Source organism: Sinohyriopsis cumingii, chromosome 19 (assembly GCF_028554795.1).
Source record: "Sinohyriopsis cumingii isolate HCF-2022 chromosome 19, ASM2855479v2, whole genome shotgun sequence".
In the NCBI taxonomy this organism is placed as follows: Eukaryota; Metazoa; Mollusca; class Bivalvia; order Unionida; family Unionidae; genus Sinohyriopsis; species Sinohyriopsis cumingii.
This window is the reverse complement of record NC_142979.1, coordinates 65,576,918-65,597,178: the sequence shown is the minus strand read 5'-3', so window position 1 is coordinate 65,597,178 and position 20,261 is coordinate 65,576,918. Positions and strand designations below refer to the sequence as shown.

Sequence of the window (20,261 nt, the reverse complement as noted above, 5' to 3'; positions counted from 1 at the left end):
TTGATGTAGGATTTTTCTAATGCCTCTACTTTGTTCTCAGTATTGACAGCATCGTAATTGTTTTTCATGACATTTTTATGTCAGATGCAAGATTTAAAAAAAATAAGTATTACTCGGAATTGATGCATTGTTTTAATTCTGATTTTCCTTCTCTTGATCCAGGAGCTAAGGTAACTTAGTTGGTAGTTTGTTTTGTAATGCAAGGGTTACTGGTTGGATACCTGCCCAGGTCAGCCCGGGTCAGCTGCCTGAGTGTGTTCTTGGGAAAGGCACTTAGTTCCTATTTCCTTGGCATAATACAAACAATACTGTGTTAAAACTGCCATCAATACCAACAAAAGCAAATACTTTTGATCCAGTTCAAACATTTTTGGTATATTCTAAATTTGTACATGGCAGTGACTGAAACAATACACCTGTACTATTCACTGATAAGTATAGCAATACACAAGCTATGATGTGATGATACATATCAATACTTTAAGATGGCTGAGTGGTGTAAGGCACTCACCTTTACCAATCACTCCCATCTCACCCCTGGCCATGTGGATTCAAGTCTCAGGCTTGGCCAACGTGAGTATGTGAAAAAGCTTGCCAATAACTTCACTTGGGTTGGTAATTCTTCCTGAGGTTTTCCCAGGCTCATATTCCACCAGATAAACCAGAATAACTGGCCGCCATATATAACCTGTCATGTGCTGAACTATGGCATTAAATGCCAAACAGCAAGACTCGCAACAAATAAGGAGGCAAAATAATAATTTATAGCAATTGCAGAGTAAAATTAACTTTTACATGGTACATAGTTGTTGAATTGATTTAGTGTTATTATCTACGTGTGTATAACAATGATAAAATTATCTATGTATTGATAACATCAGTGAATCATTTCACCTTAGTTCTTGGGATTGTCTGTGAATTAGTGTCATAAGAAAATGTAGATTTAGGAACCTGTCTTTTCCCATGATTCTTATCACCAGTCTGCTTATATCAACTGATGAACTGACAACGTTTTCATAAAAATCTGCCAGTCCTCCCCATTCACTACTTTGAATACAAATGCTGAAAATTGAATCTTTTTTTTACATTTTACATGATTGTCAACTATATGCTCTCGAATGGTTCACAAGCTAATCAAAATCAGTTATACATTTCTCTCTGCCAGTGAAAGTGAATGTTGTATGCTTCATTTGCAGCGAACACATTCTTTTAATTGAGGTGTTTACATTTTAGTCAGAGTTAAATAAACCATAGTGAAGTTTTTGATTATTTTTTTGTTGAGAGGGCAACTTTCTTGCTCAAAAGCTTAAAATAGAGGGTCAGTTGCCCAGCCTAAAATTTGCATTGCTTCATGTGTTTACATACATGTGATGGAGGAGATTTTGTTAATAACATTTGTGTGTGTGTTTATTATCCAAATAATAATTTCTTAAATGTATAGCATCAGTATTATGTCATCAAATAGGTATGTTATTGCAAGTGCAAAATGACCTACCTAGGATTTACCTCCTAGCAGCAGTATCAATTACAACAGCTGAGCTAGGACTAGCCATTTAATTACAATTATAATAGCAATAAATAAACAAAACCCAGACAAATTTGTCTGGGCAATATAAATGGATGATTTTAATTGACAGTATTTCCATTTAGTGTTATCTAACAGAGTATATACAATACTCTATGATAAGGCCACAGGTGTTCATTGAGGTAATCCAGGTGGTGTTTATTGAGGTAATACTTGACAAGGCTATCTAAATCTCTTTTATGTTGTGACAAGTCAACAAGAGCTTTGACTTCTGTACTAATTATCTTCCTTCATGCTCTTTGTTGCTCCTTAATTCATTTTAGTATTTAGAAGTAGATTATTACATAAGAAATGGCCATTATTGTGTCTGTCACTCCATTCCAATCCATAATCATTGGAACATAAACCCCGCTGTCACAAGTGCCAACTTCAACGTTGTATTTAATATTTTTGTATTATTTCCATTCCTGAATTGTTTACCTTTCAAATGTCTGAAACATTTAATTAACTATTACATGGCCACCTGTAAGAAGTGGTCAACAGAGGATTAGTAAATGTCAAACAAACTTAGTTTTGACATATATTTTTTTCTTCTTGCTTGTTGCTAGTTTAAATTTGTTACCATTGCATCGGAATAATTTGTGCACTTTAATTAAGGCCTTTTTTCTGTAACAACTTTAATAAGACCAGATATACAGTTTACACTAAACAAAAACGATTTACTATTTTTCTTTCCAAGGAATAGTGGCATAATTGTACACTGATTTATGTATAATTCTTAATCAACTTTCCACAAATGCATGCACAAATTTGTGGCTAAAATACAAAATCAGGTTTGTTAATTTTCCTCTGTTTGTCTAGAGTGGTACAATGAACATAAACTGTAACTGGTGGATTGTGTTTTACTTCCCTTTGATTGACATGATTTAACAGCTATGTCACAAACACAGGGCTACAGGTATCGGTCTGCCACAGGTAAAACTAGATCAGTGGGACAATTTAAACTCTCCTGTCTGATACCTGGTGGTTTTTGTGGTGCAACAACATACTGTAAAAGAACAGTTAATAAATGCCACCTGTTACTTATCTGATAGGTGCATGAAAGTTTCCTATACAATCAATATAAATCCAATTATGGAGACTTGGTTACTTTAATTTACATTAGAGATACTAGGCAGGGACATAACGTTGCAGCATTTAGTTTATCTGCAATTGGATATTTGTAAGAAAAAGGGAGAGAAAAAAACCTGGGATATAGTTTGTTGACAAACTCTTGAACTAAACCATTTGTGTGGTGACTAAACCTAATGATCACTTTTTTCCATAATGGGATATGTCAATCAGGTGTCATAAAATGAACATCAAACCAAATTAAATCTTTTGAAAAGGGGAGCAGGGTATGTTTTATAACACAGCAACACTTTTAAAGTTATTTCCTGCTAAGGCAAATGAAGCGCCCTAACCATAGACACACCACTGTAGCTAATCAAGGCTAATTCCCATGGTGGGAATGAAACCCAGATACTTTTGGCCACATGTACAGTGCCTTGACTACAATGACTACAGCCATTACATCTAACCCAATAGAATCCATTATTGGTGTTAGAAAACGAACACAATTTGGTACATCCTGAAACTAAAACATTAATCAGCCCATTTGAATGTAGTAGTTCAAGGTCATAACATTAGATATCGAACCATTTGAGTTTTGAAATAGCTAAAAATAACTTTAAAAAACTTTAACACAATCAAATGCAGTTGTGTGACATTTAGTGTCCCAATTACTTGAAATTGACATACTAAATCTCTGGTTTGTTCATCCTATCCTACCCATGCCCTGATTTCTTGTTGACACAAAGAAGTCAGTATTTGTAAATGTGGATGATAATATTGCTGTTGACATATAGGTCCTGGATTGTCAATATACACAATGTTTATATTCTTATTGTTTGGTTTTGGATTAGACCTGTTCTTGGGTATAGAATAAGAACACTTTAAAACATTCTTGGGTTTAGAACAGGTGCAAGATTAATATGCTAAATCACCACAAAAGCATCCACTGTATACTTGCACTAGGCAGGACAAGGTGCAGTGGTAGTGTGGTTGGCATGCTAGACTTCCAATTGAAATAGTGTGGGTTAGAATCCTACCATCAGATCATTCCCGGTTGACTGCCATGGTGTGTCCTATTGGCAAGGCACATTGCTCTCACTACTGTATACACTCACTTATAAGTTCATTCAAATTGCAAACAAAATAGACTATGATATACTGTCACATGATGCACCAGTGGATCAGGTCTATGTTGTTCTACTGATTACCCATAACAAACTGCATAGACCCAGATCTACCAGCACATTATGTGATGGCAGAGCTGAGTTGGAGTAGTTTGCAGTTGGGTTTGATTTGTAAGCAAGTACATATGGTACCTGTTATATAACCAACTTGTGTTGATGCGCTCTATAAACACCAAAACGAAAGCAATACATTAGATAAGTGTGAGTATGTGTATCTACACTCCAAACACATCAGGGTTCATGTTGGCATTTTTGCATAAGTAATGTTTCTACTATAATTAAATTAGAAATAAAAGCATGTTAATTAACTTATCAAAATCTACAGTTTATCTGTATCAGTTATCAACTATGGTGCTTGATACAAAAAGCAACAAAAAAATCTCTTAAGTTCTTCTTAACTTTGTGTCAAGAGCAGCACAGTATATTCCAAAATACAAATTTAAAAATCCATGAATGAACAGTTTGAGTTGAAACAATTAATTTTAATATTTTAACTGTTCAATTTTTTTCATTTCCTTTCTAGATTTAAGAAGTAAACCTAAGTGTTCATATTGAATTTTTAAAACTTTGTTTAAGTACCTATTAATTTGTGTGATCATTTACTCTTTAGATGTTTAACAAAGGATATCTAAAATTACAGTCTGGTGTTGTCTTGCATATTGTGCAAATTGTATATTTTTCATTTTGTACAGAATTTGTACAAAGAATAGTACCAGAAGCTAATTTTCTTGGAAGAATATCAGCAAGGGAGAAATAAATGGCAGTCAGCAATATTTAAAATAAACCTTCTTTTATGATAATATATGAACGCATTTATTATCATAGCAATGTTTTTCACTGTAGGAGGACATTACTCCTACTCCATTTCCATTCAGAGTAAATGGCATAAAATAAACATTCCCTGATATTGGCATATGTTAGAGTAAGGGAAGAAATATCACTAAATAATTACTGCTATAAAACTTGAACATTTTTCTCTGCTGTTGTTTTTATGACGTACTAACTTGGAGGTACAGAGTATTTTGTAGTATTTACATTGCCAACACCTACTGCACATGTATGTGTGCTTTTCTGATGTGATGATAGATTCCCTTTTTAAGTATGACTAATTAAGAAACAATATTCTACTTATTAATTAATAAATAATATTTTAATCTAACCTAACAAGTTTTTGTGTCCAAATCAGTTATAAATGCATCCATGATTTCCTGATGGCTTACTTGCTTACTTATACTTACGATTATTGTTAATAATGCTGATTGCAGTTGCTGACAAATTTGATGGATTTCCAACATCGATGCTTTTGCATTGAAAATGCATTGTAACATCACAGTACCACCCCAGTTGCAACTGGCATAGACACAGATCTTCCATCACATTAATATGCTGACAAATCAGGGTCAGTGTTATTTTTTGGTGACATGCTTTCAGTTTACCAACATAGACTCCTTTTTGTGAGCACATTGTGCCACAGCTGATTGTATTATAGAAATATGGTAAAGGGTAAAATGGAAATAGACTTGTACAGATCATTAGGTTTTGTGCCTTGTGTACAATAGGTCTAACCCTGACAAAACCCAGCTATCTTGTCTTTGCAATTCTGACTCCCCTTTGTGCCAGCTGGCCAGTGGTCATAACTGTCTTTCAGAACTTACTGGCTTTTGCGCCAGAAACTATCAAAATAAACAATATCCTTCAAATATTAATTTGTTCCTTCAGAAAGTTGTGGTTGTAAGATAGCCATGCAGGTGGCAGTGACAGATAGCTCATAGCCAAAATTATAAAATTCTCAACTTGTCAAGATTAAAGATGTGAATGAAATTGTACACTTTTTTTGTTGCTTTTTATTCCCTTAGTCTTATCAGGTGACAACATTTACATGCCAGGAGTTAAAAGTTTAAATTGCCTAGGCTGCCTGACTTGCTCCATGCACTGTTACCTAACAAATGCTTATTTAGGGACCAAAAATGAGAAGAAGAAAGAAAAAAAAAATATAAGTTATGAGTGTAAATAGTTAATACTGGGCATTCTTTCAGAGTGTTAACATGTAAAATATCATCCTTTTAAGATTAACAGTAAAACTTGACTAAAACAAAACCTAAGACTGCTGTAGAACAGGGCAGAAATTAAAACGACTTGTAGAAATAAAAAAGTACATAAATAAGGCTTGCTTATTCACAGTTTAGTGGGTTTAAGATATAATTAGAAAGTGACTATTGGGGTACAGAACTAGATAATAATTCAACAACCTGCTTTTAAAACAATCTACATGAAGTTCTGTCATTACTAGCCCTCCTTATATGTGTGACTGAAACGGGTTAACCAATTAGAGAATCCTTTCTAAAGAACATAAATCATATGCTGTACTGTATCTGAGACATGTCTGTAGACAATTATCATAACAGGGCATTTATGTTCTCATTTACACCTTTGATTTGGAGACAAAGGGGACTGATCTATGCCCAGTAATTTGATCTGACCAGCATTTAGTTCTCTGGAGATATTCTCTTGGAACATTTTATCTGTGGAAAAAATAATGATGTGTTACACATCCCTGGTTTTACTGCCAACTTTGTGCCAGAAAAGTAATGTTTCAGATCTCAGCTTTTTTAATTATAAAAATTGTTGCTAAGAATGACATTTTATTTTAGACATGTAGAAGAAAGAACAAGCACTATGTTTGTAACTATGGGAGTAAAGACTGTGTATGACAGATTTCAAACTCTGGCAATTGCCAAGTGGTATTATAGGCAGAAAAGAACACTCTTGATCAGCTTCAAAGAAACTATGGGATGTGTCATTACCATCTGTATTTGCTTATAAGTTCAGTCAAACTGCAAACAACATAGCTCCTGGTGTGCCATTGCATAATGCACCATGCAGATCAGGGTCTTTGTTGTGTGTTCTACTGATTGCTCCTACCAAACTGCACAGTGAGAGTTATGCTGGCAGATTATGTGACAACTGATCTGGATCAGTACAGTTTGCAGTTGGACTGACAAGTGAGTACATATGGTATATCATAAAGTAATGGAGTGAATTCATCATCCAGTGGGCATGCCCTTACCTCCTTGTATCATATAACTGTCCAGAACTGACAAGACACATGCACTTTTATTGATCCAGATTCAGACAATGGCTAGTTATTACAAATATTCCTCTTTTCCTCTGGTCATTTTACAAGGAACCAGTTCCCACAAAATAATGTCAGGCCTAAACTAGCTTCCCATAAAAATAAAAATCTTAATCACCCTGTTGTTTTTATACCCTTTAAAAAATTGCTTTTCATGTTTTTGCTTTCTTTCATTTCACCGTTTTGCTTTTGCTCTTTTTTTCTTGTACTGATATACACACATGAGCAACTGCATGTAATCATTGAAAGAGAGTGCTGCAGTATATATAGATGAGGTAGATAGTGCTCAGTGCTGTGGTATCCCCTGGCTTCTGTGAACAACATTTGTTAAACCTTAAAAGGCATACATGCGCACCAAGTTTAATTGTCTGTGTAAGGTTATAGCCACATTCTTAAGCCCATGTCCAATTGGTATGATAATCACTATTAGCAAATAGCCACTGACCCTTTTCTCAGAGATGTCAGTATTTTTACAAAGTATTCTTAAGCCTTTAATTTTTCACAAGCGTTTATCTTCAGGTCTCCAATACATTGCAAAGTGAAAACAATAAATATTGTTCATTCTTTTACTCCCTCATTATCTCCATGGGAGCCATAGAGTATACTGCATTATAGTGAGACTGCCGTACAATGAAGTACAATATACATTATCCCTCATTATTATGCTCTGCATGCAAGCTGTAAAGTGTACTGCCTTGTAAAAGTACATGGTACACCAGTTCCTCATTAAACTGCCGTCAGTAGCTCACCATCACATTACACCTCTCTCTCTCTCTCTCTCATTGGCTGCATCAGAGAGTATTATAGTATAAATATAAAGGTAAAGTAATTAAATTAAAATCAAAACAATGTCCTCAAACATCCATAAAAATAATTTCATTCAGTTATATGTTTGTGTATATAAAGAAATAGTTTCAGACCAAGGTTTCAAAGATTTTCCTGCTCAGGCAAATGTTTCCACACTGAACTCTGTATTGTTTTAATTTGTACATCATTGTTTATTGGTACACACACACACACACACACACACACACTTTTTTTTATTTATGCAATTAGTGACTCAGACTGCAACACATCTTCCATTATGTGTCAGTCACCCTTTAACTTCAGATTGAAAATTCTTTTAAAAAACACTCCTGTATCTGTCTTGGGAGATGAAAAGGGCATGACAGTGTTTGTTATCACTCAGTCAGCCGACTGTGTTGGGAGGAATGTGTCTTTGTAACCCATATACTGTGCAAACACCAAGACTTGACTGTGCTCCCACTTTTTGTGCCAAAACGTCAACATGATCAGGAAAAAAAATTGATTTATAATTTGACTTATCCTCACTGTTGCTTTATTTTTGCAAAGGAGCATGGGGATGTAAGGATTGGTTTTAAAAACAGATAGAAATAAAAATAATAATGCACTTTTCGCTTGAAAACAGAAATGATGGAAATTTTAAGCAAAACATTCCCACCCACCCACCCAACTAAAAAAATGATGCTATTATGGTGAATCAATGAAGTTCCTCTTAAGCAAAATGGTGACAGAGAATGCTTGTTAAGAGAAGACTTTTGATCCTCTCGTACCATTATAAAAACAAGTAGGAATGATACAGCGTTGTACCATATATATATTGTATATGCATGCTTATAAGTTTAGTCCAACTGCAAACTGCACACATTGAGATCTGTTGGTGCATAATGCGCCAGCAGATCTGGGTCTGTGCACTTTGTGAGGAGTATCATTGACCCTGATCTATAGGTGCATTATGCTACAGCAGATAGGATCTGTGTGTGCGTGTGTGTGTGATTTGACCAATCATTATCGATGGCGTGTACTTATGGTAGGAAGGAAATCAGTAGAACAAACAACATTGAGTAATCAATAGAACAAACAACATTGACCCTGATCTGCAGGTGCATTATGCTGCAGTGGATCAGGATCTATGTTGTTTTTGTGTGTGTGTGTGTGTGATTTGACCAATCATTGTTGATGGCATGCACTTGTGGTAGGAAGGAAACCAATAGATTTTGAAGTCAAAAGTATAGAAGGTCAAGTTCATGGTAAGTCAAATAAGAAAATAATGGTTTCTGCACATTAACTGTTGTTCAAGGCTGCATACCTCAGTAGGTAATTTCTAGAGTCAACCTTTATAGAGACTATTTAACACTGTCAGACTGGGGGTGTATGTACTCTTGTTCTGCAGTTTTTATTAATTGCTTTTTCAGGTGTACCAGTACATTTAGTCATTGGTAAAATAGTAATGATCATTCCCTGAGGTACAAAATATTAGACCACTCCAGTGGCCTAGTGGTTAGAGTGTCCACCTCGGATGCGGGATGTCATGGGTTCGATCCCCGGCCAAGCCATACCAAAGACTTAAAAAAAATGGTACGAACAGCTGCCTCGCTTGGCGCTCAGCATTAAAATGTTAGTGTTAAGACTGGTTGGCCTGGTGTCAGGATAATGTGACTGGGTTGGACATCATGCGACATGTCTCCGGCATGATGCCCCAGTGCTAGACATCAGTATAAACTGCCACAGCAGACATCATAGCGATATGACTGAAACATTGTTAAAGCTACGTTAAAAATCCAAATCACACACACACACACACATACGCACAAAATATTAGGGGTCAAAAGATAATTATTTTGTTTGGATTTATGGTTCTTCCTTGACCAGTTACACTGTCTGCCAAGTATAGACTGTCTTGCACTGAGAAATGGTGTTAAACCAGTTTTTGAGGTCCTACTGTAAATTTTTCCGAGAGGCTGCAGGCTTGACAATTTTGCTGATCCTGCAGATATCCCATAATTCTATAAATCAGATTTACAAATTAGATGCCAGTGCAAAAGTAAAGGGAATTTCTAAATAATGTATCATTTAGCTGACAAAAAGAACATACCATATATACTCACTTATAAGACTAGCCCAGCTGCAGACTGCGCAGACCCAGATCTGTCATCACATAATGTGCCTCCAGATCTGGATCTGTGTGCAGGGTAGTCAATAGAACAAACAACGTACACCCTGGTCTTCAGATCCTTTAAGCTTAGGCAGATGAGGACCTTTGTTGTTAGCAATTTGACTCGACTTAATAAGTGAGTATATATGGCACTGTATCTGTTGAGTTCATTTTTAAACTTATAAACTAAGTAATGCTGTACTTATTATTAGAATATACCTGGCTGTGCCTCTAGTCCTTACAAAAGAAAAAGAAAGATTGTAAATCTTTTTAAGTACACCGCTTTAGTTTCATCTACAAGGAAGATAATGGTCTTTCCCATCAAAGATGTTCTCCACTGGGACTTCAAAATCATTCTTATGGTCATAATGCCTAGTGATAACTGTAGATAACACCAGTTGGTTCTGAAAGTTCCCAGCTCATTTGAGTACAATGTTCTGCAAGTGAATTTTAAGCACGCATTAAAGATCCATAACAAAATGTATCATTTGTGTTTAATCATTACAGTAATGTCTCTCCACTTTCAATTGTGTCCAGTGGTACATTGCAATTTAGGGTGATGGGATAATGCACCATTGAGGTGCCAAAACAATGTTTCTAATACCATATTTACTCACTTGTAAGTCTAGTCTAACTACAAATAACATTGACCCTGATCTGACATACCATAATATGCCAGTAGATCTGAGTCTTTTGTCTGACTGAATTCTTACAAACTGCAAAGACCCAGGTCTTCTGGTGGATTATGTTGTGGCAGATCTGGGTCTGTGCAGTCTGTATTTGGAGTTGAATTATACTCGAGTATATATGGTATGTCTGAACAACAAAAGAGATCTCGTTAAAAAAAGAGTAGAAATAATTACCCTTGTATTTACTTTTAAATTTTACCACTCCGGTGGCCTAGTGGTTAGAGTATCTGTCTCGGATGTGGGAGGTAGTGGGTTCAGTCCCTGGCCGAGTCATACCAAAGACTTTAAAAAATGGTAATAACAGCTGCCTCGCTTGGCGCTCAGCATTAAGAAGTTAGTGTTATGACTGGTCGGCCTGGTGTCAGGATAATGTGACTGGGTGGGACATCATGCCCCATATCTGCAGCATGATGCCCCACTGCTAGACATCACTATAAACTGCCACACTGCAGACATTGTAGCGATATGACTGAAAAATTGTTAAAAGCTATGTTAAAAAATCCAAATCACACACACATTTACATTTTCTTTTTTTTTAAAGTATAACAGGAACTTTGTGATATCTATCCATGCATGCACAATATTCTGTAATTTTTCTAGTACTGTTTAAGATTTAGTCTTTTAGAATGAGAGGTGAGATGGGGTGGGTTTGTACATGTACCCTACAGGGTGTTACATTTATGTTCTTATTGTTTTGGGTTTAATGCCATTTTTTTTTAGTGCAAGATAGGCTGGCTGTACATGGCAGCAAGTATCATTGTTGGAGAAGAACCTGGGAAAACCCTGGTAAGAACCACTGATCCAAGCTACTGGCAGCTTTCTCACATATCCACATTGACCAAGTCTGAGACTCATGCCTATACAGACAAAGGTAAGATAGCAGTTATCAGTAAAGGCAAGTGCTTTAGACCACTTGGTCATGTGGTGCCCCAGAGGGTGTTATTCTCCAATTTCTAATACTTTTAACCTGTTGCTCTTACCTCAGTGCTTCATGTTTGCCTATGATTGGGGTGGTGTGGGGAGGAACAGTAACTTTACTTGTAGGTTTACTGTCTTAAATGATGTTTCTTTTTTATTTGGTTTGTTCATTTTCAGATATTCAGCCACATTCAAGATAACCATGGCTAAGAAAGCCTGTCAGACAACCAACAGCACGTGGGCAAATGTTCTTGAAGAGGGTGCTGAGGTCTGCGTTGAATGCCAGCCAGGGGTCATGATGAGAGACAGTCTTCGATGCAAGGGTCATGGTGTCTATTTGAAAGAGACCGCATGGAGCGCAGAGACCGTACCTCACTGCAGAGGAGAGTGGAAGATGATTACAAAACATGATGAAACTAAGACCTGCAGTCTTCAAGGAGATCATGACTTTGTACTCATCTAACTCATTTAAAAGAGTTTCTTTTGGTTATGCTGATTTAGTGTAATGCATATAGAATGTTGTTAATGAGAAATGTTCCAGTACTTGTAAATGCCTACATTTCATACATGAGCTGGATCTGAGAGAAGTTGTGAATGTCATTTCAAGGTCATGAAATGTATACTTTTTCACCTCTGGTACCATGAAAGCATTTGCTTCAAGCATTAAACATCAAGAGCTAGATTTCATTTTGAAACATTTCTTTTTCTCCTCTAATTTCAAACTACAATTGCACTGTACAATTTTGATGATATATTTTTGCCAAGATATATATTTATGTACCAGAGTTAAAAGTCCTTTTTGCATTATAGACAAGCTGTAGAAATAAAGAGATAGAAATCTTTAAAATAAACTGGTTTAAAGAATCAACCAAATTTGCCAATAATTGCAGGTATGTGGACTGATACTCAATTCACCCTTGAAACATGTTTTAAGCATTGAGGTGGGGTGGGTGGGTCATTTTTTAAATACATACTTGTATTATTCCTGAGAAATGTATTTTGTTCATGTGCATTGATAGCTATGTAGTAATCTTGTATTATTAAGAATTAAGCCAGCATAAATGTTTGTTTTTTGTTTTATCATTTTTTCTTTTCTTGAATATTTGTTGCTTCTTAGAGCAGTTGAAATGAATAACAAGTTTGAAACATTGTTTTAAATATGGAATAAAGACTGTCTTGTGAAAAGTGATAATGTAATCAAGAAAGTAAAAGTAAAGTTTAAAAATATGTATTTATAGTAAAAAATACTTCCCAGTTTTAATGATTTGTAGTTTTTGTGTGAGTGAGCATGTGCCAAATAGCCTGTTTGTATGAGATGTGAAGGAATTACTGTATCAACAATTGTGCAAGTCATATCCAATTGCAAACAGCATAGACCCTGATCTGATATTGCATAATGCACAAGCAGATCCAGGTCTGTCTTGCTTGTTTTACTAATTAGCCCTAACAAACTGCATAGACCCAGATCTCCCAGTACATAATGCAACAGCAGATCTGGGTCCCTATTTGCAGATCTGATTTGTACATGAGTGTATATGGTATTTAACTATGTGAAATTTGATAAAGATACTGTATATATCTTTGTAAAATGTGCATATAAATGTGAACAACTGAGATAGATATCAGCCATTGGATGATTTTTTATCAAGTCAGGAACTCTAGTATTTGCTGGAAATCAAACAGTACATTTCTCCCATTATAAGACTAGGAGGCAGCCTCCAAATATGTCAGAAGCTAGGGGTAGGTATATTATCAAAGATATCCTTGGTAAATATTTGTCAAAATTGTGTAAAAATGTGGGTGGGCTTATTACAAGACATGGGCTTAACACTGGATAATTACAGTGAGTAGAATGAATGCACCCTGATAAGAAGGTTCTTATGCAACAGCCGGTCTTGGTCTGTGTTGTTTAGAACTTGTGCACATTTACATGATAAATACTGTATCCTTTCATAGCTGTCTTTTTGAAAAGTCTGTTCTCATTTATTTGTTCATTTTGCTTGTATTTTTGCAAATGTGACTGACTTCAAATCAAGTCATTATGCCAATCCATTTCTTACTTATAGTAGTTTCAGGTTTGACTCTTTACCTGCTTTCAGCTATCTTTTCTATGATTGTTGACACCAGTTCTTAAATTTTTGAATGTTTTTTCTAATTCATAATATTAACTGTAAAGTTTTTGCTGGCATTGTTCTCTCTGACTGTTTTTCTTGTATGATAAAGATGTTGGTTGTTTTTGTTCTTGTTTTTTTTTTTTTTTTTTTTTTTTTTTTTTAACTGCACTTTCAAAACTGCATTTGGCTTTATCGTTCTGAGTTAATGAGAACTGATGTTAAGTTCCTTTCCCAAGAACATATAAAGAGAGCCAACCTGGACTGGCCTGGGCAAATAGATAACCCATTACCTTTGGATTACAAGTCCAATGCTCTACCAGGAAATAAAGCGGTATAAAAATGCCATTGGGGGGGGGGGGGGATACAACAGGAAAGTTTTGTCAGTAAATCTGAGAAACCCTTTCATGTGTCATATGTTCTGAAAATTTTCTTTCGTTAGATTGCCACAAATCATTTCACTTTTTTTTTTCTCAATCAATTTTGGAAATCAATAATTTTGTTTTACAGCAAAATTTGATATCAGATTTTATTTAAGCAAGATTAATATAGGATTAGAGGTCAGCACGATTAATATAGGATTAGAGGCCAGTATAGATAAATGTTGGAAAATATTCCAATATGCTAACAAGCAATGGGATATAATGTCTTACACATGTAATCTACCTCTAAATGTGAAAAGCAAATATTGGTAGTTCACTTAAGTTAAACTGCCATGGGTGGTATTGTATACATGATTTTTTAAACTATTAATGGGTACTTATGAGTCAACTTTCTTCAAAATAAAATAAAATTTGAAAAGATTTTTTTTCTTCAAATATATCATTAACATAACTTATTAAAAGTTGAATTCAGCTGCAAATGACATAGGCCCTCATTTTCCATCACATAATGCTCCAGCAGATCAGGGTCAGTGTTGATTACCATGCAGATTACTCGTAACAAATTCATGTAGACCCAGATCTGCCAGCATACTATGTTGGGCATTTCTTGGTCTGTCCAGTTTGCAGTTGGATTTGTAAGCAAGTATAAATGGTAACATAGACTGACTGAGATAACTCTGCAGTTTGTTTGTGTAAATATTGTTGTCAGCACAAAATCTTGCAATCCAGCTTTACAGCCAGAAGGTTGTATTTATTCAAAGTAGCAAACAACTCAGAAATTAATAATAAGTGTAGATGTAAGACTTGACACACATCACCTTTCCATCTTGGTCATTGCTCTGCAGAAAGGATATTTTAATTCTCAGGTATTTTTTTTATTTTTTATAATCAAATGTCCTCTACTTAAATGTATGATGAACTCAACCTGTTGTATTTGTTAATGCAGATTTATCTCCCATGTGCTGTCAGTGGTGGCACAAGGGTTCAAGGTGTCATTGGCCAGTGCTTTTTAGTGGTTCCCTACTTTATTAAAGAAACCATTTTTAGTATCACTTACCACCCTCCCCCCATATAAGTTTTCTGAAGAACTGCTGATGTTACCATCTTCGCTAGCCAAGGTGCCGATAACCCTATCTACACCTTGGTGGATCAAACAGCTATATTGGTGCTTTGTCCTAGCGACATCTATTGGATTTCATGTGTTGCCTCTCTTAGTATGTAATGCCAGCTAACCAATTGCATGGTGCATTATACATCAGCTGAGAACAGTGGTGGCAGTTGACCTAAAAAGGATACTTTGTAAGTTTAACATTGAAAGTATGACTGTGTACAAGAGGGAAGCCATTACAGGGGTATTTGAGTGAAAGGTATTTGTATAAACATGGACTGGCAGTGGAAAATTGCTTATTTTTCAGTCCATTCAAGTTGTGTGCTCCACTTGTCTCGATCATGTAGGAACAGTGTTCAAATTTGAACAACTTAATTTTGATTGGATTCAGTGGCTTGCCGCCACATCCAATGAAATTCACAGACCCAAAGCCCAGAAATATCTGCTTGATATGCCAAGGTGTAGGTAGGGTTATCGAAACCAAGGCTAGCGAAGATGCCCATGTTACATTAAGATCAAAGTGTAATACTTTAAAAAATTCAGTGACAAAAAGAGCTTCTAGAAGGGCACCCCCCACCCCTTTCACCTAGAGCGCAGGGAACAGTTGTCTCCTTCCAACCCCATTGTACCACCACTGTGTGCTGTAGTTACTGGATTATTACAAAAAGTGCCAGTTACAATAAGGAAGACAATGGCTTTCATAAAAAACAAGATGGTTCTTTTGCAAAATAAAAGATACAGTATATTTATATCTTCATATTTGGAGAAAGTAATGGATACATTTTTTTAATTTTTTATTTTTTCATGATTAATTTTATTTGACTTGATGGTTTTAGATGGTCTCCATGATATTTACAATGCTGTCATAATAGGTGTATTTAATTGTACTATAAATGCATCAATCTTTCCCTTCTATTTGCCTTTCTCAATCAGTATATGACATAATTGACATAGTTTGCGTCCAATGCACACCGTTTAAGTAGATAAAATAGTATGTGCAGTAAAACTGGTATTCTCCAGGCAATCACTATTTATTTAGCAAATGAAATAATTCAGAATGTCTTGCATACTGAAGATAGATTAGTTGCTGTTATTTATATTGGACAAAAAATAGCAGTAAATGATGAAATGGAAAATTTCAACCAATTTAGGCAATGAATAAAGTGGAAAATATCAGTCTGTTTTCTTGTAAGGAAAAACTTGTTATGATAGATTAAGTTTTGAAAAAGTGAGTGTTATTATTTGCATGATGTATTTTCCAATGTGTATTGTGATTTGTTTTTATTTTTTTTATATAGGCTATTCCTATGAAGAAAAAAAACAAAACAATTGGGGAACCAATCCAGCATACTTTCTCAGTCTGGTTATCTAGACATTTCCCAGTATTTAAATGAGTTTATTAACTATTGCATTGTGTTAAGGATGTGTACCATTCACCTAACTTTTGTTTAGTAAACCATTCACATTTCACAGTCACATAATGGATCTGTTTGTATATACATAAGTATAGCTTTGTATAGAGTATTTACCTTGTAGCTCCACTTTAAGACATGTACATTAAAGAAAAGTAACTTGCATTCTCAAAAAATTTAAATATAAGCAATTTTCCTTAAAAATGAATAGGAAATTGAATGCTCATAATGGTATTATACTAGTAAAGTTCCCACAGTAACAACCCCACAGAAAAATGCTTACTTGTAGTAACTGTTAAGAATTTTACTTGTTCCTCTGTAACCATGTAAGAAAGACTATCAGGCTTATACTGATTGCTAAGTTATGTAAAGGCTTTCCTGGATATGTAAGCAAACAGAAATGAGCCCATTATTCATATAGCCTTTCTGAGTATCAGAGTGCCTTACGATGATTCAGGCCTTCACCCAGTCCATTTTCTGAGTGTATCAGAGTGCCTTAGGATGATTCAGGCCTTCACCCAGTCCATTTTCTGAGTAATCAGAGTGCCTTAGGATGATTCAGGCCTTCACCCAGTCCATTTTCTGAGTGTATCAGAGTGCCTTAGGATGATTCAGGCCTTCACCCAGTCCATTTTCTGAGTGTAATCAGAGTGCCTTAGGATGATACAGGCCTTCACCCAGTCCATTTTCTGAGTGTAATCAGAGTGCCTTAGAATGATTCATTCCTTAAAGTCCTAAAACCAAGTTACCATCTTATTCAGACTAAAATGTCATGTTCTTTAACGATGGTATTGAAGCTTTTGAGAAGAGTCAGAAAGAAAGTCCACTTGGGTGCCAAAGAAAAATATTAATTGGGGGCCCGATGTCACTGATTCCGTGAAGAGTAATTTAAAAAATAGTAGTTCATCAAATGCTTTATTTGATATGAATTATTTCATAGCTATTTCACCTTTACAATGAATGATTTCTTTAGCCAATCTTTACATAGATAAATATCCTGCTTACAAGGACTTTACATTTTTAGTTCATTTATAGTGTTTTATACGTAAAATCAAATTTAGAGGTCTTGCATAGATCTTATCTTGCAGAATTGTAATATTATGGTATTAAATATCAGGTTTTAAAAGATCTATATTGTTGTTTTGACTATGATAATGACTTGTATTGCATGTCTTCCCGGACATCATTGGTTCTCCACTGATGTTAGATATAGTTTTCATGCATGACTTGTACTTTTACTATTCTGATCCTTTTTCTCCTGTCACTTTATTAATTTATTCTCATTTCTTTTATTTTTATTTATGCTGGCAATTTCTTGCTTTAAGTCTGTGTATCACACATTCTGACCTTTTCCTCTTTTACTATATTCATTCATATTCTTTTTTTCTCTCTTTCATTCTGATAGAACAAAGAAGACCAGGTTACAGGATCAGCAAGAGTATGATATATGATCAACAATGTTCAACAGTCTCCTTGTACTAAGGTGTTAATAGTATTTGTAAAAGAGGGGTTGGGGTTGGGAAATATGCTATCTTAACTATGTATTTTTTATGACAAGGTGACTGTAACTGTTTTGCATCATCCATCATAAGTCGGTCTGGCTATCAACAGTTGCTATTTATAAACTTCTGAAAAGCCACTAAACCAATTTCAGCCTGATTGGCTGAAAGTATCCAGGCATGAAGCAGGGTCGGATTAGGCCAAGTGTTGGGGGTGGGGGTGGTATGTCCAAAATTCCAAATGGGCCCTGATATTCATCGAAAGGGAGACAAAGCAAAAGTCTATGTGTCTGTTTACTCAGAGTGGGCATTATAGCCAATAAAGAGGCGCAGTAATACACGTAAAACGATGGTCAAATTTCAAGTGACAAGTGGCTGTACTTTTGTGTGTATGTACATTTTATGTTTTGTTTTAGCTGGGGGAGGTCCAGACGCACCACCCCACTCCGGCCCTGTGAAGACCTTTCGAATTGATACAAATGACGCCAATCTCCTATCAGATATTGCTGTCATTACTAAAAATAGAAGAAAAAATGTTAAATTGCTTCTTCTCAAAAAATTACTTGACGGAATTTGACTAAATCTGATAGAAAGCATCTGAGTAGTGAATGGGGATACTAGAGCGTCAATGGGACTTACCATTAAAAACACCCCTGGGAACATATAGCATCTATGTAAATTTAACATGGAGAAAAACCCTGGGACAATATAGCATCAAGGGAATTTAGCATGGGGAATAAATCGTGGGACTCTCTAGCGTCAAGGGAAAATGGAACAGGGTCGGGACCCTATTTTAATAAGGTCCCGACCTGATGGGTCTCTATTTTTTTGTTTTTGTAAAAAAAAATAAAAAAATGGGGTAGGCAATTGAAAGTCTATCTCTTTTCGAGAGATTGGAGTGGCCCTGAAAAGGGCCTTTGGATTTATGTTAATATGCCCTTAACATAAACGGCATCTGCGGCATCTTGTCCTCAAGCTGCATCTTACTGCAAGACCATAAATCAGAGTCCTCTTGAGGCATCCTTGTCTTTCCACATACACTCTTCGTATCCACAGACTGGTGTCTGACCTGTGGACAACTGTCCACTTGGATCGGACATACATTAGTATGTCCGTCCTGAACATCATTGAAGAAACAAGGGTTGATGATTTGACTGTGGTCCACATCTTGAGGCGCCGAGAACAGGTGAATCAATGCAGTGAACTCCGCTTATTTATAGGTAGAGGAAGGATTGAAACGGATTGAGTTCATTGACCAATCCAAACACGCGTTACAAAATTCAGTCAGCCCGCATCCAATCCGAAGAGAAAAGTCTGTGACGTCACGTGGTCTGTATAGATTCGCTAGCGCCTGTGCGCTGTCAATCTATGCGACAGTTATTCAACATGACGGAAACTCAGAAAACAATCAATTGGGGTGCACCAGCAATGGAGACCACCCAAGGGAACCCGGACTTACTTTCAGAAGAGGTGAATTGGGATTTTGTGGATTTTCTTACCTCGCAAGAATTTGTTCCGGAACCTTCATTACCGCACGTGGAGAATTTTAGACAGAGACAGAAAGAAGAATTGGAGAAATTTATACAACAACAAAAGGAAGCGGAACAAGCTTTTCTCCTACAGCAACAACAGCAAGAAGAAGAGGTAAGAAAAAAACAACAAGAAGAACAAGAAGCAGCAGCAAAGAAACAAGGGTGTGAAAATCAAACGGTCACGGTACTGTTAGATATTTTAGCGGAGTTAAGAAGTCTGAAACAAATGTATCAGACTTCTTTATTACGACCGAAGAGAATACGACCTTCCCGAGCTAAACACTCCAACCCTGTGACTAAGCCTACCGTGACACCCTTAGTGATTTCAACCAAATCATCATCATCAACAGTACGCAGTCCAGAAGTAGGCCTTGGCCATGGCAAAGGCTTAAGACAGTTAAAGTTGATTGCTTAAACTCACCCCAGCACCAAAAACCAAAGGCCCTTTTCAGGGCCACCCACGTCTCTCGAAAAGAGATAGACTTTCAATTGCCAATAACTAAAAAAAAAAAACATTTTACCCTATAGTACTTGTGTATGAATGTGTGAGTGTACGTTCTTATTTTAAAATCAAAACCCAAAGACACTTACCTTTTTATACCTAATTTATTCTTTTATAAATATTTACAATTCAATTCACAATTCACAACAGAACACTTTAAAAAGTTCATACACTTCTGTCTCATTGTTTAGTCTCT

At 35.8% G+C, this 20,261-nt stretch overlaps 1 protein-coding gene across 1 annotated transcript in view; it reads left to right on the top strand.

Moving 5' to 3' along the window:
- The window catches only part of LOC149775867 (somatomedin-B and thrombospondin type-1 domain-containing protein-like), a 90,690-nt gene extending 73,030 nt beyond the window's left edge, over positions 1–17,660 (top strand). Inside the window, exon 4 of the mRNA XM_089944061.1 lies at positions 11,696–17,660. Coding sequence (XP_089800187.1) covers positions 11,696–11,981 — 286 coding nt within the window. The 3' untranslated portion in view covers positions 11,982–17,660. The remainder of the gene's footprint in view (positions 1–11,695) is intronic.
- Positions 17,661–20,261: the final 2,601 nt, after the last annotated feature.